At 46.6% G+C, this 19,466-nt stretch overlaps 6 protein-coding genes across 6 annotated transcripts; 2 read left to right on the top strand and 4 right to left on the bottom strand.

Annotated features, from left to right (window-relative positions):
• Positions 1-1,112: 1,112 nt before the first annotated feature.
• Positions 1,113-1,838, bottom strand: DFL_005088 (uncharacterized protein; the record flags this gene model as incomplete). Its single annotated transcript, XM_067634293.1, has 3 exons — positions 1,113-1,555; positions 1,614-1,649; positions 1,727-1,838. The coding sequence occupies 3 exons, from the start codon at positions 1,836-1,838 to the stop codon at positions 1,113-1,115; spliced, it is 591 nt and encodes a 196-aa protein (XP_067492376.1).
• Positions 1,839-2,339: 501 nt separating this feature from the next.
• DFL_005087 (uncharacterized protein) lies at positions 2,340-4,543 on the bottom strand (the record flags this gene model as incomplete). The annotated part of the gene is made up of 3 exons (XM_067634292.1): positions 2,340-3,045; positions 3,105-4,139; positions 4,239-4,543. 3 exons carry the CDS (start codon positions 4,541-4,543, stop codon positions 2,340-2,342), a joined length of 2,046 nt encoding a protein of 681 aa, XP_067492375.1.
• A 1,098-nt stretch (positions 4,544-5,641) lies between these two features.
• Positions 5,642-6,787, bottom strand: DFL_005086 (uncharacterized protein; the record flags this gene model as incomplete). The annotated part of the gene is made up of 2 exons (XM_067634291.1): positions 5,642-6,629; positions 6,687-6,787. The coding sequence occupies 2 exons, from the start codon at positions 6,785-6,787 to the stop codon at positions 5,642-5,644; spliced, it is 1,089 nt and encodes a 362-aa protein (XP_067492374.1).
• Positions 6,788-8,403: 1,616 nt separating this feature from the next.
• DFL_005085 (uncharacterized protein) lies at positions 8,404-11,108 on the top strand (the record flags this gene model as incomplete). Its single annotated transcript, XM_067634290.1, has 4 exons — positions 8,404-8,568; positions 8,711-9,434; positions 9,488-9,801; positions 9,861-11,108. The coding sequence occupies 4 exons, from the start codon at positions 8,404-8,406 to the stop codon at positions 11,106-11,108; spliced, it is 2,451 nt and encodes an 816-aa protein (XP_067492373.1).
• Positions 11,109-11,979: 871 nt separating this feature from the next.
• Positions 11,980-15,175, top strand: DFL_005084 (uncharacterized protein; the record flags this gene model as incomplete). Its single annotated transcript, XM_067634289.1, has 2 exons — positions 11,980-12,675; positions 12,740-15,175. The coding sequence occupies 2 exons, from the start codon at positions 11,980-11,982 to the stop codon at positions 15,173-15,175; spliced, it is 3,132 nt and encodes a 1,043-aa protein (XP_067492372.1).
• Positions 15,176-15,883: 708 nt separating this feature from the next.
• Positions 15,884-18,051, bottom strand: DFL_005083 (uncharacterized protein; the record flags this gene model as incomplete). Its single annotated transcript, XM_067634288.1, has 4 exons — positions 15,884-16,540; positions 16,610-17,261; positions 17,487-17,688; positions 17,793-18,051. The coding sequence occupies 4 exons, from the start codon at positions 18,049-18,051 to the stop codon at positions 15,884-15,886; spliced, it is 1,770 nt and encodes a 589-aa protein (XP_067492371.1).
• Between the last annotated feature and the right edge of the window lie 1,415 nt (positions 18,052-19,466).

Raw genomic sequence — 19,466 nt, 5'->3', positions numbered from 1 at the left:
TTCTTAGAATGGGAGAATGGATTGGAAGGATGAAATAGGTGGGTTCCTGTCGCTTTGGGATGACAGCAGACAAAGAGTGAATGTGAATATGTGGGTTTCGGTGGTGAAGAAGAAGAGATGATGGCTTGCTTATATTCGATAGATTGATGGAAAGAGAAAGGAAGTAGCAACTTCACAGCAGCGACAATACTATGTAATATCTCTTAACAAGAAATTCTTCAAATTTGCTGACGAGCGCAGTTGCAACTTCCAGCTGTTTTCCGTTATGAAGCTAGGATGATAGCTTCTCTCTCTATCTCTCTGTCTCCCTCGGCTCTGGGTTATGTAATCCGTTCTTTTTAGTGAACGTCACAACAAAGTCAATTATGTATTTGGTTTGTTTTATTGCTAGCAATAAATTTCAATTGCTTCTCACGAAGCTTGGTCCTTTCAAGCGTAGACGATTTCTGGCCGGGAACTAGTGGTTTCCTTTGCTCAGCGCGGAGGCCGTCGGCGGCTTGCTTTGTATGGCGGGAGCGAAGAGAACGAGGCGAGGCGGCGATGGGTATTTATAGGTAGGAGAGTGATGGTGGAAGGATCAGGTCGCAAACAGCACGGCGGAGAGGGAGAAAGATCCCTAGTCACGTGCTGAGCCACTTCTGACTAAGCCACGCGCTCAAAAACACCACATCCACAACATAGGACCCAATCACAATCTTATAAAATGGAAGGAGCCAGACAGGATCTATGGAGAGCTCTATTGACATGCATTAGATACGACTATCTTACCCCTTTCCCGTAATTGGTAGAGTACTGCGTCGTGTAACATCAATCATAGCAGGCTATGTGGAGTAGAGTCAGCGCGGCTCAAACGGAAGCCAGGATCGTGAGCTCTCTGCTCATGCTCAGGTACTTCGTACCTAGTATACTTCGTATCGCGACGACGCTGCGTGCCTAAAATGTTCACCAAAAGAAGAGGTACACTTAACACCATATCAATCATATGTCTTACCAACCTCTTCTCCCACTTCCACTCCCTCATTTGCACCAACTTAACCCAAAGCTCCGCGTAACTAGCTAAACATACAAATATCATGCCCTGGTTTCGTGTCGCTAGCCAGCACGAAGTTCGCTCATGCCCCCATAGCTACTGTAAACCTCACGAAGTTCACGTTCGTAAAATCCCCATCCTCCAGGAGTATTATATCACACCACCCCCACTTATCCGCTAGTGTTCGTGGGATATTATCAAACTTCTCCTCCCCGTGGAGCCACGTAGTCTTATTAAGATAATCCTCAACATCAGTCGTCGTCACCACATTCCGAAACCTAACCATTGCGTACCACCAACTCCTCAGATACCACGACAAAACTTCATCAGCCCATAGCGCTTTCTTCGTCGGGTAGCTTTTCCGAGTCGCCATGCCCCTCAATGTAAAATTCTTCAAATAGTCTGTTATAAACGTGTTAAGCACGGTATATTCGTAAACCGATAGTAGCTCCGCCATTCTTTGCGACGTTAGTAGATATTGCCATAAATCTTCCTCGGGGCCATGGCGACGTAAATGCTTCTCAACTAATTTAAAATGTTAAACCCAGTATCCCCATGGCGTACGTTTACGTCGACCACCTACTGCAGCCTTCTATAGTTGATTTGGTGATTTGGTGCCCTGAACTCTTGTTAGTCTATATATTCAGTCTGTTTAGAGTATTTAAATAGATCTATGATCCGTCTTTTCCCACTCACGCGAGAGTTCGCTGAAGAAATCGTGAGTCGCAAGGATAGGCTGACTGTTACGCTCTGTAATGAGATGTTCGAGGTTTACTGGTGTACAGACGAGCATGTAGTTCATGGCCATCTTTGAGCGAGAATTTATTCCCATATCGCGGAAAGATATATTTATTGCTAGGGCTGGTGTACCATCTAATCAAACGTTTCTATGGAAAAGACACTTGTTGCCATGCATCGTTATTGAAAGGTTTCTGGGGAGGACAGTGCACTGCAATCGATGGTACTCGACTTGGTATCTGCACGATATATCGGTTCAGCAAACCGTGAATGTATCGACCACCGCGTGCAGCGAGCACAAAATACCAATAGGATACGAAATTACCTAGTAATTGTCAATGGGAAGACTTTCAGGTTCATGAGCTCATCGTCGATCTATGTTCTAATTTACATAGTCTCGAATAATACGTATCTTATCGTATCCGCTTCAAGAGCCTAGATTCTAAGTTACCTCGTAATATCCTCCCATCTAAATATAATGCAGAATCAAATGCGCCGAAACTATGCCTCCCTCTATCCGGTAGCAGCTAGTAGTATGGATCAAAAAACCGAAATCCGGAATATCAAAAACTCAAAGCCTCGCACCACCCTCCCTCGATTCCGCCCTAGCCTCTTCACTCTTCCTTTTTGTTTCCGCAACTATTTCCTCAACTTTCTTTAACCCTTCAACTTTTTTCAAACCCTCATCTCCCAGCTCCAAATCCACCAACTCCCACCCCTTAACCACCCCATCTCCAAAAATCTCCCCGTCTCGTCCCTCCTCCCCATACCCAGCAACATTCTTCCCACTCTCCCTCAAAAACTCCGTCAAAGCCCTAACATTCAAATCCAACACAGCCTCCGAATCGTCCACACCCAACAAGTATTTTGTACTCTTAGGGAACAATATCCCAAAGTCACTTTGTGACATATGTGCTGACTGGACCACGTAATAAAATCTCCTCTCTGGTTGTCCTGGAATCGATAGCTGTGATTTTCTGCTCTGTGTTCTTTTAAGGGATAGGGCTTCTGCATCTTCTTCCAGCTCCGATATAGCCGTTTTTGTTGATTCTCCTTCGTTTAGTTTATCTTCATCGCCCTGGCGGAAACCTGTGGGTAACTGAGGTGTGACGTCTAGACCGGAAGTCCTGCGTAGTTTATGAACCTGCGGTAGAACTTCGTCCTTCGTAGCTTCGATTTTCGCAGGAATGGCAATGGTAGGAGCTTGGCCTTCTTCCTCCCGAGCTTCTTTAAACCATTCACTTTCAAAGGCCCCGCCTTTACGGTTCATAACGTGTCTATGCCCAATATGTTAATTACGTCCTTGAGTAGACCAATCGGCAGCGTGAATACTTACCTGAATCCCCTCAAATTCTCCTTCCACTTGAAAAACTGCTGACTAAAGATACCAATCGTAGGCCCTGGGATAGGTAGTTTCCACATAACCCTCGTCCTATCTCCCAACAGCGGCAAACACCAAGTATCCAATAGAACCGTTCCAGGTGCCTTTGATGATTTCCCGATCGTTCCGTCTGGATGGAAATGTCGGAGTAAATATTCAGAAGGAACGTATAGCGGTTCCTTTAGATCGCCATTCTGTTTGAATAACGGAGCGTACCAACAACTCTTCACAAATTGGGTTGTCGTTGCGGCGCCAAATGAATGCCCAGTCCAAGTTATGCTTCCAGGAGAAGCAATATCTAATCTTCCCTCAAACATCTTTAGTAGACGTGAGATATCACTAGCTTTATTAGCACTAGTGAGATATAGATCTTCATCGATATTATCATCTCTCCATCCCTTTTCGAGCTCTTGGACAACAGCGCAGAGAGCCCCAAGTTCCCATAAGCGAGTTTCAAGTTGTTTATTCCTGGCCGCAGCTGTGAGCGGTGAAATTTCATGCGCTTGGGAGATGTAATCTATCCTTCGACGAGTGACACCCTTTCCTTTGGATGTATGGGTTTTATCCTTCTTATTTTTCTCGTCCTTACTCTCACTACTGCCATCCGTTTGCTTCTTTTCCTTTTCATCCTGTGGGCTGTTCAAGGCAGACCCTTCTTCACAATCCGATCCACTAGAACTCGGTGTTTGCGGTATGCCGTCGACCTCAATTTTGGGGTTTTCATTTTTGGTGTTTTTCTGAACTTCGGCCAGACCAGATTTCCTTTTCGGTTCTCGAATGAATGTGGCAGGTGCACTTCCATCTCTATGTTCAGGGCAGAATACGACGCAGCCGTGAGCAGCGAGGGAGGCTGTGATGTAAGAGTACGTATTTCTTGTACCACCCAATCCGTGGGAGAAGATTACGACAGGAAACTTTGAAGGGAATCCTAGAAGGCTGTGGTTCGAGTAGGCAGGGATTTTAATATAGTAGAGGTGACGGGGTATGTAGCTAAAAAGCATTTGTTAATGTCATTAAACAAAATGAAGACATATTCATCCATATTCATGAACAGAATACGTCAGAAATATTCAATAGAGACAAACTTACGAAAGAACATTTGCCAAAAACTCACTGGCACCCGCAAACCTAGCATACGCAGCTACATACTCCTTCCTTGGTGACGGGACCCAATTAGCGCCCTGGATACCGGAAGCTTCACCTTTCAATGCAGCTGGATAAAAGATTCGGAATTGAATTGTCGGAATGTCGGAGTGGCTTGGACATGGCGGAGATAGTCCTTCGTCGACGAACTGCGAAACAGGTATTTCGAGATCGATAGTGCCGACTTCGTAGGGACCTTTGTAAGAAGGGAAATAGGGAACTGGGCTGAGACGAGAGAGAAGAGAGGCCATTTTTGTTAATAATCAATGTTGTAAATTCAATAATATGTAGACAGACCGAGGTCTGAGGGAGGAGATCGATTGCTTGTGGAGAGAACGGTTTAAATTGGTTAATTAGTTGTGAGAGATGTATAATATCAAGTGAGATAATAAACTATGTCCACCCGCAGCCCGAATCCAAGCATTAATTTCCGCACTTAGGTCTGGAATTCCAGTAATCCGAAGTCAACACCGAAATCGAGGAAGCTCCTCAAAATACAACAGAGCACAGATCGATTAAATGAGCAATATCAGACCAAGTTCCATTCCAGAAAGCTTCAAGAGAATCTAGAAAGAAAAGAAGGACAAGGAGAGGAAAGAAATCCAGCCTCTTTAAATCCAGTCGGGAGCAAATTTATTTCTGCGCCAGCCAGAGCTCACAAGGCCAGTCCAAGAAAAAAAATTTAAAAATTTTGAACAAGAAGTATCCACATGGCACTGCCATCATACAAAATCTACGAATCCACAAACAGCATTCTTCCCGGATTCACGCATCCGCCAGCCAGATCTGGTAAGTGCGCATATGCGCCCAACTTTTTTCCAGCGATTCCACTGGATTCCACAAGTCGGAGCTTCAAAGTCTCCGACTCAGGGACATGTATCGTATGCATGATGATGACGGTATTTATCTGTAACCCACTTTACGTTATATTGTGAGCCAAAACGATGAGCCGAGGTTCATTTAATCAAGCTAGACTGCTAGGTATCAAAGCTTGAAATAGGCCCACTAGCTTGCATGGATGTGAACGATACGAATCGGAAACGTAATTCGCCCGCCATCCCCAGTTTTATAGCATATTCAGTCACACGAGCTTATCCCGCCCTTAGAGCCTGTAGTTTCCCGGGCCGACTTTGTGCGAGCATACACGGCTGCGAAGTTCTAGAGCCGTCCAAAATCTCCCATGTAGCTTCCTTACTCACGGGTTCATATGTTTCCGAAATAATAATAATTATAATAATAATAGTAATAATAATAACATACGCGTCACACAATCCTAGCATCCGATTGTCTAGACCTCTAGATATCAAGGGTTCTATAGATACCTAGGTAGGAAGCAAAATGCTTAAACCCTACAGGATAACGATATCGTCTCCTAATTCCCCATCTCCTCTCTCCCCGATTGAGGCTTCCACCTCCTTCTTTTCATTTTCCCAAACAGCCGTCAACCACACCGCGAGTCTGTCATAGAGCTCAAATGTAATCTTGCTGAGCTTAACATTCACCTTTGAATCCATTCTCTCCACGCTTTGATGCGTAAAACCATGCCTGACATCCTTAACCTCATCAAATACCATATTCTTCTTAACTTTCCCGAACTTTTCATAGAATCTCTTAGAATCAATGTTCAACATGTCGTATTCGCATCCTACCAAATAGATATTCTCCGGCAAGTCCTCGGCTTTGGCGAATAACGGACTTAAGCTTGGATTTTCTCGGTCGGTGCCCAGGGGAACGTAGCCAAAACTAAAGAAATCCCCCATCTTGCGGAGGACATCTGGTGGCGCATTTTTGGGACGAAGTGCGAGCTTCTCTTGAGTAGTCACGGTAAAATCAAGTACCGGATAGACTGGGACAATCGTTTGGATCTTGTTCTTAAGCTCTGGTTGGATTGACACCGCTGTTGAAAGGTTCCCACCAGCACTGAAGCCACCAATAGCGACTTTAGAAGGATCGTAGATATGGGATATCCGCTCATCTTTTAGTACCTCAACGACAAGTACTGTAAGGTCACGGACTTGAACCGGCCAGCGACTGTATGGTGTTTTACGGTATGCTAGAGCAATAACGATACAGGACGCGGCGTCGGAGATGTAGCGGTTGAATTCAGAGTCTAGGACTGGATGTCCAACATTGAACCCGCCACCGTGGATAGTAAAAAACAGAGGATATCGTTTCGAAGAGGAAGTCGGAATCGTAGAAGAAGATGTAGAAGTTGGATAAGACTTCGGAAGGTAGACTTCGACGGTGGACGGAACCCAGTAGGAGGGAAGCTTGTGTTGAGGGATGGTCAATGTGAAACTTGGAGGGTCTTTGTAATAACCGACGCGATAGAGACGACTAGAAACTATCAGGTTAGCTATTGATATCGCAGGGTGAAAAAAGGTGATGATGTACCGGACGAAGAGGTAGAAGCGGACGAAGTTGTTCATCCACAGGAGGCTGAGGAAGAATCGGACCCGCTTCAGCAGTGGCGGGGGTGGGAACACGGTCGGCATCTCGATCCGGTTCGAATTCTAATTAATCCCCGAAGAATTTTAGATTTGAGGACTCGGAATATCGATATTAGACGACAATGTAGAGTCGATGAGAGAGGTATGAAGCTTGAAGCTGTGATATCGATATGAAAAGGTGCCGGGGAATTCGGGCCCAGCGTCCCAGATCACAACGTGCTACATTGGGTCAGCTTATCGTGGGTTTGCTTTGAAAAAACGTCTGGGCCGAGGCATCGGTATTTGTTTGCATAACAGCGAAAACCGCTCAACCGGGAACATTATGAAGTATGAAGGATGAAGTTTCCGTAGATTTAGAATGCTCTGGTTATAAAATAGGTTTCTAGATGGTGTTTTTGAACAGGACTGCATGTAGACTGATGGTCGGCTATAAAATACCACAATGCCAACTCTTTTCATGAGACTACACTAAGCTTAAGCCTGAATACTGCTTGGGTACCAATCTAGGCTTTTTTTTTTGAGTAATGAAGTAAAGGCTACATTGGCAGACATGGTATAGGGGCAAGTGTCAACATTCAGGCCACTCTTTGTCCAGCGGGGCAATTCTGCTCGTCTTGAGATCTATAGATAGAATCTCAAAGGTCATAATATTCGTAAGTTCATTACTAGATCCCGTTCTAGAATCACAATCAAATGCCTGCCTGAATGATATGGGATCTATTGGATGAAATTTTAGTTTGCCCTTGAGACTAAGATATTGGTAGTCCAATAGGCTCGTTCTGGCAATATAAATAAATAAATTTTTATACGCCGTAACGCCCTAGCTGGAGCCTCAACGTCAACACTTGCGTCACTATTGGAGTTAGTTGATTCGAATTCCGAGACTTTTACCAACAGATGCTCTATTATAGGCCTTCAGATTTAGAATTTTTAACTACCTAGGTAAATAAGTTAGCACTCTAAGCTTTCATATTCAACTTTGTGGCCTCTAGCCGGGTTGCAGAAGTCCTCGTGTCGGAATTCTTGGAATTCGGTTTACGACGAATCGGGGCCGGGGGATAGCTTTGAAAGTGACCCACGAAAAATAGGCCCTCTAGATATCAGACATATCTAGCTTCTAAAAGTCAAATACCTTTGCCAAGCCTTACCAAGCCTGTTCTATCGAAATGACCCTAACATTGTTACCCACGTGATCTGGATCCTTTTGGGATGTAACTGGATCCTGACTAAGCTTTTAAACTCGTACGTCCGCCTTTCTCTGTTTCTTCAGCTGCGCCTTTGCATTCTAACTTGCATCCAAACATTATATTACAACGTGCAGTTGAACAAACAAAAAGTGCAAAATATCTCCCTTTACCTTTGATTGTGGACTTCGTGATTTTGGTCTAGTTCTTGATAATCTTCGCCGTGAACGGATTTTTTGACTCTATACTTTATTGGAATTCGTATTCGCAATATTGATATCTGAGTGCTGTGTCGTGCTGTACTCCCATCAACGTCACCTAAAGTCCTACGCCTAGATCAATCCACAATCACTCAATTCCAACCAAAACACTCCAACTTCTTCCCTTTTAACCTACATAAATCGCCTTCTTTGTCCACTCAATATCCTATATTCTTCTTCCCTTTCCGTCCTAACCCTCCACATCACCAGAGAAACCATGGGTAAAGGCAAGGAAATCGATACAGCCAGCGGCGGTGCCACTGGTACCTTCGAAGACCCCCACAAACTCACCTTCAGCATTAAAGACCTCCCTGCGAACTCCGTAGTTCTCTACCCTGACCAAGCGCAGATCTCTCGTGAGATTGAAAATGTCCAATTGAAAGTAAGTATTTCTTCCAACCTCTTCTAAGGTATTCCGTTTAACCTCCCTCCTTTTGTTGAAGTTCGTGAAATATGTTGGTATTTTCTGGAAACCAAAAATTAGAGAAGAGAAGCTGACATGTATAATCTGTGAAAAAAAACAGCCTGGTGTCAACGAGGTCACGATTAAGGATCTGACCGGATATTGTCAAGAACACTCGATCAAAGTCGAGGGTAAAGGTGATGCCATCATTACCGATATGGTCGTTGAGACAGCCTGGTTTTCTAGACCCCCTGGGCAAGGTCTCTTCGGCCAGCGTTTCCAGGCCCGTCTTCCAGATGACTCTTCAGAATCAGAAGATTCGGAATCCGAGTCCGAGTCTGACCTTGACCCGGAGGAAGACCCTGCCTTTGCTGAAATCCGACAGATCGATAAAGACATCAAGGAAATTCGTGCTGCTGGTCAAGATGCCGCTGAAGAGTTGAGGAATGCTGAAGTCCAACTTGGAGCATTGGAGAAATATGGTAACACGATTACAGCTGAAGTAGCTGCTCCGGAGACCATGACCCAGTTCTTAGACGCGTACCAAGAATCACGCAAGATCTTGTACAAGCAGCATAAAACTGCCCAAGCTACGCTTGAGAAGCTCGAGAAGGCTTTGATTGCTAAACAGAAGGAGAGAGCTAAGAAGTTGAAGGGGCCAACAGCTGCTAAACTTAAAGCTGGGAGGGATAAGGCCAAGGCTAACGCGAAGAAGAGTGAGGAGAAGCGAGAGAAAAGAGAACAGAAGGAGGCAGAGAAGCGTCTTCGCCCTGGGAATAGTTATCGCGTCAAGGTTATGGTCGAGACCAACTCAAAAACTGAAGCTAGCCTCACCCTCAAATACCGTAAGTACATACACCATTCTCCTCATGCGTCAATATATCGCTAACTGTCGCAGTCGTCTATAACGCTAAGTGGTACCCACGCTACGACTTGCGTCTCGACAGTATCTCCAACACTGGGCAACTTGTCTACCGTTCTCATTTCGAGAACAAGACATATGAGGCCTGGCGAGATGCAAAGATCACTTTCTCATCCTCCGCTCAGACATTCGGTGGTTTGAGAGAAGTCGTCCCTGTCATGACACCTTGGACACTGTCACTTCAGAAAGGATTCGCTCGCTTTTCTGCGGATTCTGATAACACTGCCGGACTATATTCTATCAAAGAGCAACAGGCCCTTGCTAAGAGAGGTGTTTTCTTTGGTAACAACGTAAGTGAAACATTGAATCATTCATTTCCGAATAAAACGGGTACTAACCCACCAACTAGAAGCAACAACAACAGCAATTGCAACAACAGGCAAATATTGTTCAGGCCCAGGCCCAAATTGTCCAACAGCAGCAAATGAATCAACAGCCGGCGGCAAAAGCAGGTGGCCTGTTTGGACAGCCGTTGAACAACAAGGGATTCGGCGCCTTCGGGCAAAATCAAGCCCCCACTGGCGGTGGGTTGTTCGGTGCTTCAAACAACAATAACATTCCAGCAGCATCCACTCTGGGCGACCTCCCTGCTCAAGGCACCACTAACCCTTTCGGTGGATTTGGTGCAGTTCAACAAGTAGCACCTGGCTTCGGGCAGGCTGCGGGTGGCTTTGGGCAACCAGCACAATCGAGCTTTAGCTTACCTCATGCAACTGGAAATTCATTGTTCGGTGGCGGCGGCGCAGCTCCTCCACCTCCACCTACGGATGCACCTCCAAGCGGACCAGTGAATGAAAAGCCTGAGGAAAATACAGATGATGGCGATGACGGCGCTTCCACTCTTGCACCATCCCGTACCTCGATGCTTATCGCTGAATCTAGCAGCTATGAGTCCTACGGAATGACCACCACATATGACATCTCTGGCCTCAAGACCATCAAATCCAGTCCTCTCGTTCGTCGCCAGGTCATCAGCACTATCGATCTGCCATCTGTCACTTTTACCTCTGTCGCAGTTGCCAAACTTCGTTCTGCCGCCTTCCTTAAGGCTCGCTTCAAGAACACTTCCAAGCACACCTTCCTCCGTGGTGTCGCAGGGCTCACTGTCGATGGCACCTTTTTGGGACAAACCACCATTCCACATTGTCCTCCTGACGATGTCATCAGTCTCTCGCTGGGTGTAGACACCGGAGTTCATGTCTCCTATGCCAAACCTACACTCGTTTCTTCATCCCAGGGGTTCATTTCTAAAGAGAACGTCACATTGTACAAACGCTCAATCTTCATCCACAATGCGAAGTCACAACAATTGACCCTCACGGTCCTCGATCAGATCCCAATCTCCGAAGATGAGCGCCTCAGGGTTAATGTTGTTAACCCCAAGGGTCTTCGTGATAGTGGAGACCCCGTTAGAACCGGCGCTCCCGGCAGTGCTAATCTGGATAGCAAATGGGGCACTGCCTCTGCTGTTATGAAAACTGCTGGGAATGGAGAGATCACGTATACTGTTAAGTTGGAGAAAGGAAGAAGCTGCAAGTTGCCATTGGAGTATGAGGTCAAGTTGCCTGCCGGTGAAAAGATCGTTGGGCTAACTTAGATCCGAATACACACTATCCAATTGCAATCCGTTACGACTTTTTCTCATCAATAATTCGAATTCTGTTTTTTTTTAAAAAATGCTAAGGGGTTTTTTTTATCTGGAGGAATCAAAAATGTATATTAGTTCTGCCAACCGCAAGCAATAAGAACCTTCAACCAATCTATTTCCCCGTAGAATCTCGTAGTCCCCTTGCATCTTCAGATTAACCTCTTACATCGAGGTATGATATCATAACGCTATGACATAGACAGTGTTGTTTTTGTGGTTGCCAAGCGGCGGCCAAAAGCGATGTTTATGTACGCATCTCCTATTCAGGCAATTCTGACCTCGTTCGCCCAATCGCCATTCGACAGCCTCGACTTTCGAATCCTCCGGCCAGTGGGCTTCTTCGGTCTTTTCCATTGGTTCGCGGTCATTGTAGTCATGGTCGCCTTCGCTTCATTTATCTGTTCATCGACATAAATTTCTCTCCACGCGGCGGGGAAGTCGCAAAAACTTCTTTTCTGGTCGCGAGCCCGGTTAATCGTTTCTATATCAGGGATCCATCGACGTTATATTCGCTGATTATATCATAACCATGGCATTTATACTGCTGCTATTCTTGTAGACATTCGACACGCTCTTCTTCATCTATAATTACTCTTTTTTAGTTTTTCTCTCGATCGCACATATATTTAATACCTCTTTCATAGAAAAACATAATCTCCAGCATACACTGCACTTCTCACTAATAATACTCCACCGCATATAAACAAATTCTTCTTTTATTGACTCCTCTGTCCGCTCAAAACCCACCCTCATCACTGCCCGGGGCCGGCCAGACAGCAGAGACACTCAGAGTCGCCCGCTAAAAAGAATAATGAATTAAATGTCTTCCGCGTACCGCCACGAATACCTCGAACCACCCCACGCCCGCCGTCCATTTTTCCACACAGACGTCGACTCCTCGTCGAACACCGCGCTCTCTACCACTGCTGTAGGCCTCTCACCCGAGGGTACAGTCTACAACGCTTCATCCGACCAGCTTCTCGGCCAGGGAGGAAATAGACTTCCACCTCCCCAACGGGCGGTTGAAATCCCACCTGGTGAGATCGATTTAGTCCCGCCGCTGAGGACGGGCGCGAATTCTGTTACGCCTCAAAGTGAACGTTCTATCGGTGGTGGCGTTACCGGGGGTGGTTTGGGGACCGTTGGATCAACGAATCAAGCAGCAGCGACAGGTGGTGAAGTTGGAGGTGAAAAAAGAGAATCAGAAGCGCTAGGACACGACGAGAAGGCTAGTTTATTTACAAGATTTACACGGCGCCGGAGGAATCTTGTGCTGGTAGCGATTTTAATCATGTTGCTTATTGGGCTGATATTGGGATTGGCCATTGGTTTGACGAAGGGTCAATCGAAGGGAGGAAATAATGAGATCGTAGTAAGGAGTCGGCCGTATTATCCGTCGCCGAGAGGAGGATGGGTGTCATCCTGGCAGGATGCCTACGAAGAGGCCGCGAAGTTGGTGAGGGATATGGAAGTCCCTGAGAAAGTCAATTTGACAACAGGAGTGGGGTGGAGCATGGTATGCTATTCTTTTAAGACGTGGCATTTGATCAACAGTCGCATACTGATAACTTCCGAAATAGGGTCCTTGTGTAGGTAACACCGGGTCGACAAAACGTATCGGCAGTCTTTGCCTCCAAGATGGGCCGGCCGGTATCCGTTTCGCAGACGACATCACCGCCTTCCCAGCCGGCGTCACTGTTGCAGCTACCTGGTCGAAATATCACATGTACGCCCGTGGCAAAGCACTCGGCGCCGAAGCCCGCGCAAAGGGCGTCAATGTGATATTAGGACCCTGCATAGGACCTCTCGGACGATTCCCCGTCGGCGGCAGAAACTGGGAAGGTTTTGGTTCCGATCCTTATCTACAAGGTATCGCAGCAGGTATTACGATCGATGCGATACAAAGCGAAGGCGTCATCGCGACCGCAAAACATTACATTGGAAACGAACAGGAGAGATTTCGACAAGTCCCCGAAGCACACGGACAGGGATGGCCGAATGTTACCGAAGCGCTCAGTTCAAATATCGGAGACAGGACGCTGCACGAGCTATACCTCTGGCCATTTGCAGAGGCGGTCCATGCAGGCGTCGGTGCGATCATGTGTTCTTACAACCAAGTTAATAATTCCTACGCCTGCCAAAACAGCTACTTGCTCAATGGCGTATTGAAGGACGAACTTGGGTTTCAAGGATTTGTAATGAGCGATTGGTTAGCACATCACAGTGGAGTCGCAAGCGCTTTGGCAGGTATGGACATGAGCATGCCTGGCGATGCCAAATCCTTTTTGGACGGTGAAACATACTGGGGCAGCTTCCTTACTGAGTCGGTGGTCAATAAAACGCTTCCGATTGAGCGACTAGACGACATGGCATTGAGAATTGTGGCGACATGGATTAAGATGGGCCAGCACAAAGATTTCCCCGAGGTCTCTTTCTCCAGCTGGACAAAGCTACGTGATGGATTTGTTTACCAAGGAACATTTTCGGGGCCTGTGGACGTCGTCAATGACTTTGTGGACGTCCGGCAGAACCACTCGGTTATCACACAAGAGATTGCAGCTGAAGGGATTGTTCTTTTGAAGAACTTCAACAACTCCGCGCTCCCGTTGAATGATGAGAAGCTTCCTAGGGCAATTATGATTTTTGGATCAGACGCTGGACCAAGCCCGAACGGACCGAATGGGTGTATCGATCGTGGGTGCAATCAAGGAACCCTAGGACAAGGCTGGGGTTCCGGATCGGTTGACTACGGCTACCAGATTACACCGCTTGAAGCCATTCAGGCACGCTTATTAGGCCGACGAGGGAAGAAGCCATTGGTTGAATACTCACTCGACGATCGAGACCTCGGCCGAGCCTCAAGACTTGCGGAGACCCCTGGGGCCAAGTGCTTTGTCTTCGTGTCCTCAGACTCTGGAGAAGCATACATTTCCTCAGAAGGGCACTTGGGCGACCGAAACGATCTCAACCTCTGGCACGGCGGCGACGATTTAATCAAAGCTGTCGCCGCAAAATGCAACGACACGGTCGTCGTAATCCACAGCGTCGGCGCCGTCGTCATGGAAGAGTGGATCGATAACCCAAATGTCACAGCAGTTTTAATGGCTCACCTCCCTGCCTCCGAATCCGGCTCATCACTCGTCAATGTCCTGTGGGGCGACGTCCCACCATCCGGTCATCTGCCTTACACCATCGGCAAATCCCTCGCAGACTATGGCCCCTATGGTGATATCCTCCGCGAACCAAACGGCCCTATTCCACAAGACAATTTCGCAGATGGACTCGACATCGACTACCGCTACTTCGACGCAAATGGTATCGAACCACGTTTTGAATTCGGCTTCGGACTCAGCTACACCGAATTCGAATACGGCAACCTCACAGTTCAAAAAGTTTACCAAGGAAATATATCATCAGAACTCCCTCCCCCGCCGGACAGAATCCCCGTTCCAAGAATGGATACCGAAGTCCCCACCCCTCAAGAAGTTACATTCCCAGAAGGGTTTAATCAACTACGAAACTATCATTACCCATGGTTAACCCGTAGCCAAGCCTCATCCGTCGAAGCCCTGTTAAGATCCGGGAACGAAACCGAATACCCATACCCAGAAGGATGGAACGCAGAACCACGTCCCAACCCACCACCGGGCGGCGGAGGCGAAGGCGGCCACCCAGCTCTCTACGATGTCCTATTCCACGTCGACATCGACGTCAAGAATATCGGGAAGAAGCCAGGGAAGACAGTACCCCAACTTTACGTTACATTCCCAGACGGAGTAGGGGTATACACACCCATTAGACAGCTCAGAGGGTTTGAGAAAGTAGGTGTTGGCCCAGGTGAGAGTCTGACGGTTGGGTTTGATATTAGAAGAAAGGATCTGAGTGTGTGGGATGAAGTTGGCGGGAAGGGATGGTATATACCTCCTGTCAAGGGAAGAGCTGTCGGAGAAGGGTATACTATTTGGGTGGGACAGAGTAGCAGAAGAGGAGGAATCGAGGGGAAGACAACGGAGTAAGCAATCGATTGTCGATGGGGGTTTCTTGTAGATACCTTTTTCTTGTTCTTTTCTTTCCGTGGATGGATTTCACAGCGTCCAGGCCCTCCTTTTCTTATAACGATTACTTGTGAAGAATACGCTCTATGTTTTTTTTTTTTCTTTGGTACTTTTAACTTTGGGTATACGGCTTTGTGGATATTGGCTAGTATTAGGGTATTTTCATGTAATGATTAATGGTATTAATAGTCAGGGAACTCAAGATTTACCACATATGCACACACTAAACCAAACCACCATGAACGAACAAGGCGATGGTTACTGAATTTACGCTGACTTGGTACAAATGGACGTTTTAATCAGAAATGATCGTTGCTAAAGAAGTTATGTATGTACATGTGCGCCGGCAGAGGGGGTAGAAGTCTGAGTAGTCGGTAAAAGGAACGCCAACGGCACCATAACGACTCGGAGTGTAACGAAATCACTCCCTCTCATAACGATACAAAAGAGCATCAAAAGAAAAACAGATATGAAGTCCTTAACGCCATGAAAACAGAAAAAAAGATCCCTTGCGGTAGAATGTAATCGGATGCAAGCTATGCAGGATGGGGTATCGTGGCATTCATAAAAAGCGTGATGGAAAGGATGACGATTTTCAGAAAGGAAAAAGGTTGTAAACGGTGTAGACAAACAGAAGGTAGTACTTCGGGTATGGAACGAAGCAGCAACTCAGCCGAGTTTTGGTCGCTTTTGACTGTCGCCGGGGCCTCGAGGTTCTGGTTCTTCCTCTGGACCAGAAGTACCTATAACAGAAGTCCCTGGGTTGCGAGCCGTCGTGTTTCCATGTCTAGTAATAGGAGGACGGAGGTTCTCGCCGTTGAGAAGGGTGAACCCACACGACAGGGCACGATCGTTCATAACGCCTTCGATTCTGACAACAGAATCGACGGTCAGATGGGTGCTGTCGATGAGTTGCATTATTCTTGGGTCGTAGTATCGGCTTAGAACCACAAGCGTATTGACAACGCCTTCCATCGTTTTGCCCTCGGCATTGGCGCAGGCAACCCATTTCCCATAATCGTTCCCTGCCTTTTCCAGATAAATTGGGATCTGGAAGGGGGCCGGTTCGACGGGACGAGGAGGACAGGTGGAGAGGAAATCACCCCAAAAGTAGAGGGTGATGAACTTTCCAGAATTCTCCTCTTCGCCTTCGGTGTGACTTACACAGAGAGCAAGCGAACGGACGACCATAAGGCCATAAGAGGCTGGGTCCCAGACAGAGAGGCCTGGTGGTGGTGGGTTCTTCTTTTGGATGCGAATGACATCCCCAAGCCAAACTTTCTCTGGGCCAAAGAAAACACCCTCTAGCTGATAGGTGAGCTTCCCCTGTTATTTCAAGTTTAGTATGATGATAACAATCAAACCAATTAACCAAGAAGAATGAGAGCTACTTACCGGTTGGGGCACTGGTGGAATGTTTTTGTGAGCCACTTGGAACACCGATTTGGTGGCGTTTGAGGCAGCTCTCAACGACACCCGGTCGATGACAATCCCGCGAAAATCATCTTGGACCGGGGTCTTGACCCATGGAAGGACATACCTTAAGTTATAGTCCTTGACGTAGTTATCGCTGCCACATTTCTGGATACGATAATGGGTACCCTCGGGCTCATCATCCGTAAAGGCTTTGGCATAGTCGTCAATGGTCATGGGTTTAGACGACCCCAAGACAAGAGCTGTCGAAGAACCAACGACGTAGCCAACGATCCACCTCCCTCCGGCACCGAAGGTGCCTTCGGGATCGGAGGGATCCGAAAGCTTGAGGAGCTCATCGAGCTCTGCAGACCCGGTAGGTTTTCGAGGGGGCTCGAAAACCCAAACCAATTCTCCTCGACGGAACCTCCAGGCCCCGTCATTGAGATCTTGGTTCCTCTCGGAGAGGGCGTATTGAGAGTTGGCCATGACGGCTATCAATCTCTTCTTCGACATAGTTTGTTCAGGACGCGATGTCGTCGATTGGGAGAATCGTCTGGTCTTCTTCATGCAGTGTTGGCAGGTGCACGCGTAGAGGATGTCGTGTGGGAGTTTGATGTTTTTTGGGAGACCACTGGGAAGACGAGATGGAGGTGTTAGTCATAAAAATGATTTTGTGTACAGATTATTATGTCGTGCATGGATACCGGGTGGGCTGGTTGGATCCATAAAACTGCCAGACACACCCGGTCTCCAACCGAGCGCTGAGCATGTGAGGCCGCCAGAGTGTATATAAAAACTAGAACACCAAAATGATGCTATATCCATACTAGTCTCGTACCCAGACGTCAATCCATACCTTAGAGAACCCTCGTTCTGACGGATAAGCCCAACCACATGCGGGAAGAACTCTCGTGGTGAACGATATCTAGACCCGGACTGGTGGCCGTAGAGATACGAATCCTGGCGTTCAATGACAAGATTTCCCTTGTCGTTAACCGTGCCCTTCTGAGATGTGAAGATAGCATATCCAGAGGGGAGATCTCGTAGCATCCAGTCCTCTGAAAATTAAACCTCAAGTTAATTAATTGACCCATTACAATCGATGCATCTCGAGTATCACTACTGGCATCGACGCGACGTCATATATATATTATGTGCATACCAGTTCCCTTGAACCCAAATTCCTCAGCAATTAAATCACCAAGCTTGGCTCGATAGACGTTGACAGCAGCCGTGTCATCTCGGATATACCATTCTATCTTTTCGCCAGGCTTGAGAGACTTCTGTGGATCTCGAATGTTTGTTGGGAAGCCATCAGAAAAGGTCTCCAGGGACGGTAGGTTGAGCGAAAGGACGCGACAAGTCTTCCCACCAACCAAGGCAATGGTTTCGTCGCCACCAAAAATTGGTGCTTGGTCCATTGTCGTTGCGAAAATTTTCGAGCTGTCGACGTAGGGGACTGACAGTGTGCGTAATCGCGTCGGATGCTGCGTAGTGCGTAATGCGTAATCGGACGTGGGATTCGATGTGTGTAACGTCGACGTCGACGGGGATGTCGATACAGTTGTTACACGAACCAAACCACCAAAACACGTGCACACGCACCAACACACCAACACAACCTTCCTAAGCCTCTATAGATAGAGGGTACAGGATTCGATTCAGAAGTTACGTAACGTCTACCAGAAGTATTTCGAAATACGGTATAACCAGGTGTGCCGACTTTATCCCTTACTGCCCCTTAATGATCATATCATGACTACCCTTTTCTCTTTTTTTTTTTTCATTGTGAACCCATATGTTGCTTCCATAGTACTATGTAAACTCAAAATTTAAACTACGTACTAATAATGAAGATAAGTTTCGAAACTGACTGCTGTGCAATACCATACCACAGGCTAAAAGTAATGAAACAAAGCATACAAGAAGAAAATAAGGTCCGGGGTGCTCAAATCAATAAATTTCCATACTTAACAAGTATCAAGGATATCTATCAACACCTGATAGTGAGGGCCCATCTGCCGAGAACCGATGTCGTATCCTGTGGGCAAGGACTCAAGTCTCAAGGACTAAGTGGACGGTTGGATCGCAACGTCATTATCCAAATCCCTTTTATGACCAAATAAATATAATTAAGACTCCCAAAAACTTCCCTATCTCCGTTTCTAATGCCCCTGTAGGAAATACTTCGACATGCTCTGTCGATACTATATCCTAACAATGCATTTTTGGGATACAACATGAAGATATCATATGTTAGGCATGCCATGATTGAATCCTACGATATAATATTTAAAACACCTTGTGGCTGCATATTGGCCATACATACCCTCGTGATAGCATGAGACCATACCAAAAGATTCCCAAAGATGAATTCTCATTAATCGTAGGATGTTTAATTAATCAGGTCGTATGATATTGAAACATGGTCTCGGAAATATTCCAGTCAGAGTATCCGCACAGACGTAAAATAGATAGATGGATAGTAAGAAGTGAGTCAAATTTCGTGAGCTCTTTGGCCTTAAATGTTGCTCATCGTCTGGGACTCGAGTACTCTCGAATTATGCCGGAAACAAATATACCCGGCTAGGCGGATTTCCTACCGCTCGATGAAGTTCTACATGGGGTCGGATGCTCTAGACTCGCATATTTCTACAAGATGGTGAAGAGTTTGCCGAATTATTGGTAACTAGTGACGTCTCAGTATCGATCTAATGGCCCAAGCGAAGTCAGGCGATAGATAAAAATTCTACTTCCAACCCAAACTTGGTTCCAAGGCCTTGTCGATAGGGGCTCTTACGCAGCGGATTGGCTAATCTTTGGTATTCCTAGCTTC

The sequence above is a fragment of the Arthrobotrys flagrans genome (genome assembly GCF_004000055.1).
Source record: "Arthrobotrys flagrans strain CBS H-5679 chromosome Unknown unitig_0, whole genome shotgun sequence".
Taxonomy (NCBI): Eukaryota; Fungi; Ascomycota; class Orbiliomycetes; order Orbiliales; family Orbiliaceae; genus Arthrobotrys; species Arthrobotrys flagrans.
Note: the sequence above shows the minus strand (reverse complement) of the source record. Positions and strands in the feature narration are given on the sequence as shown.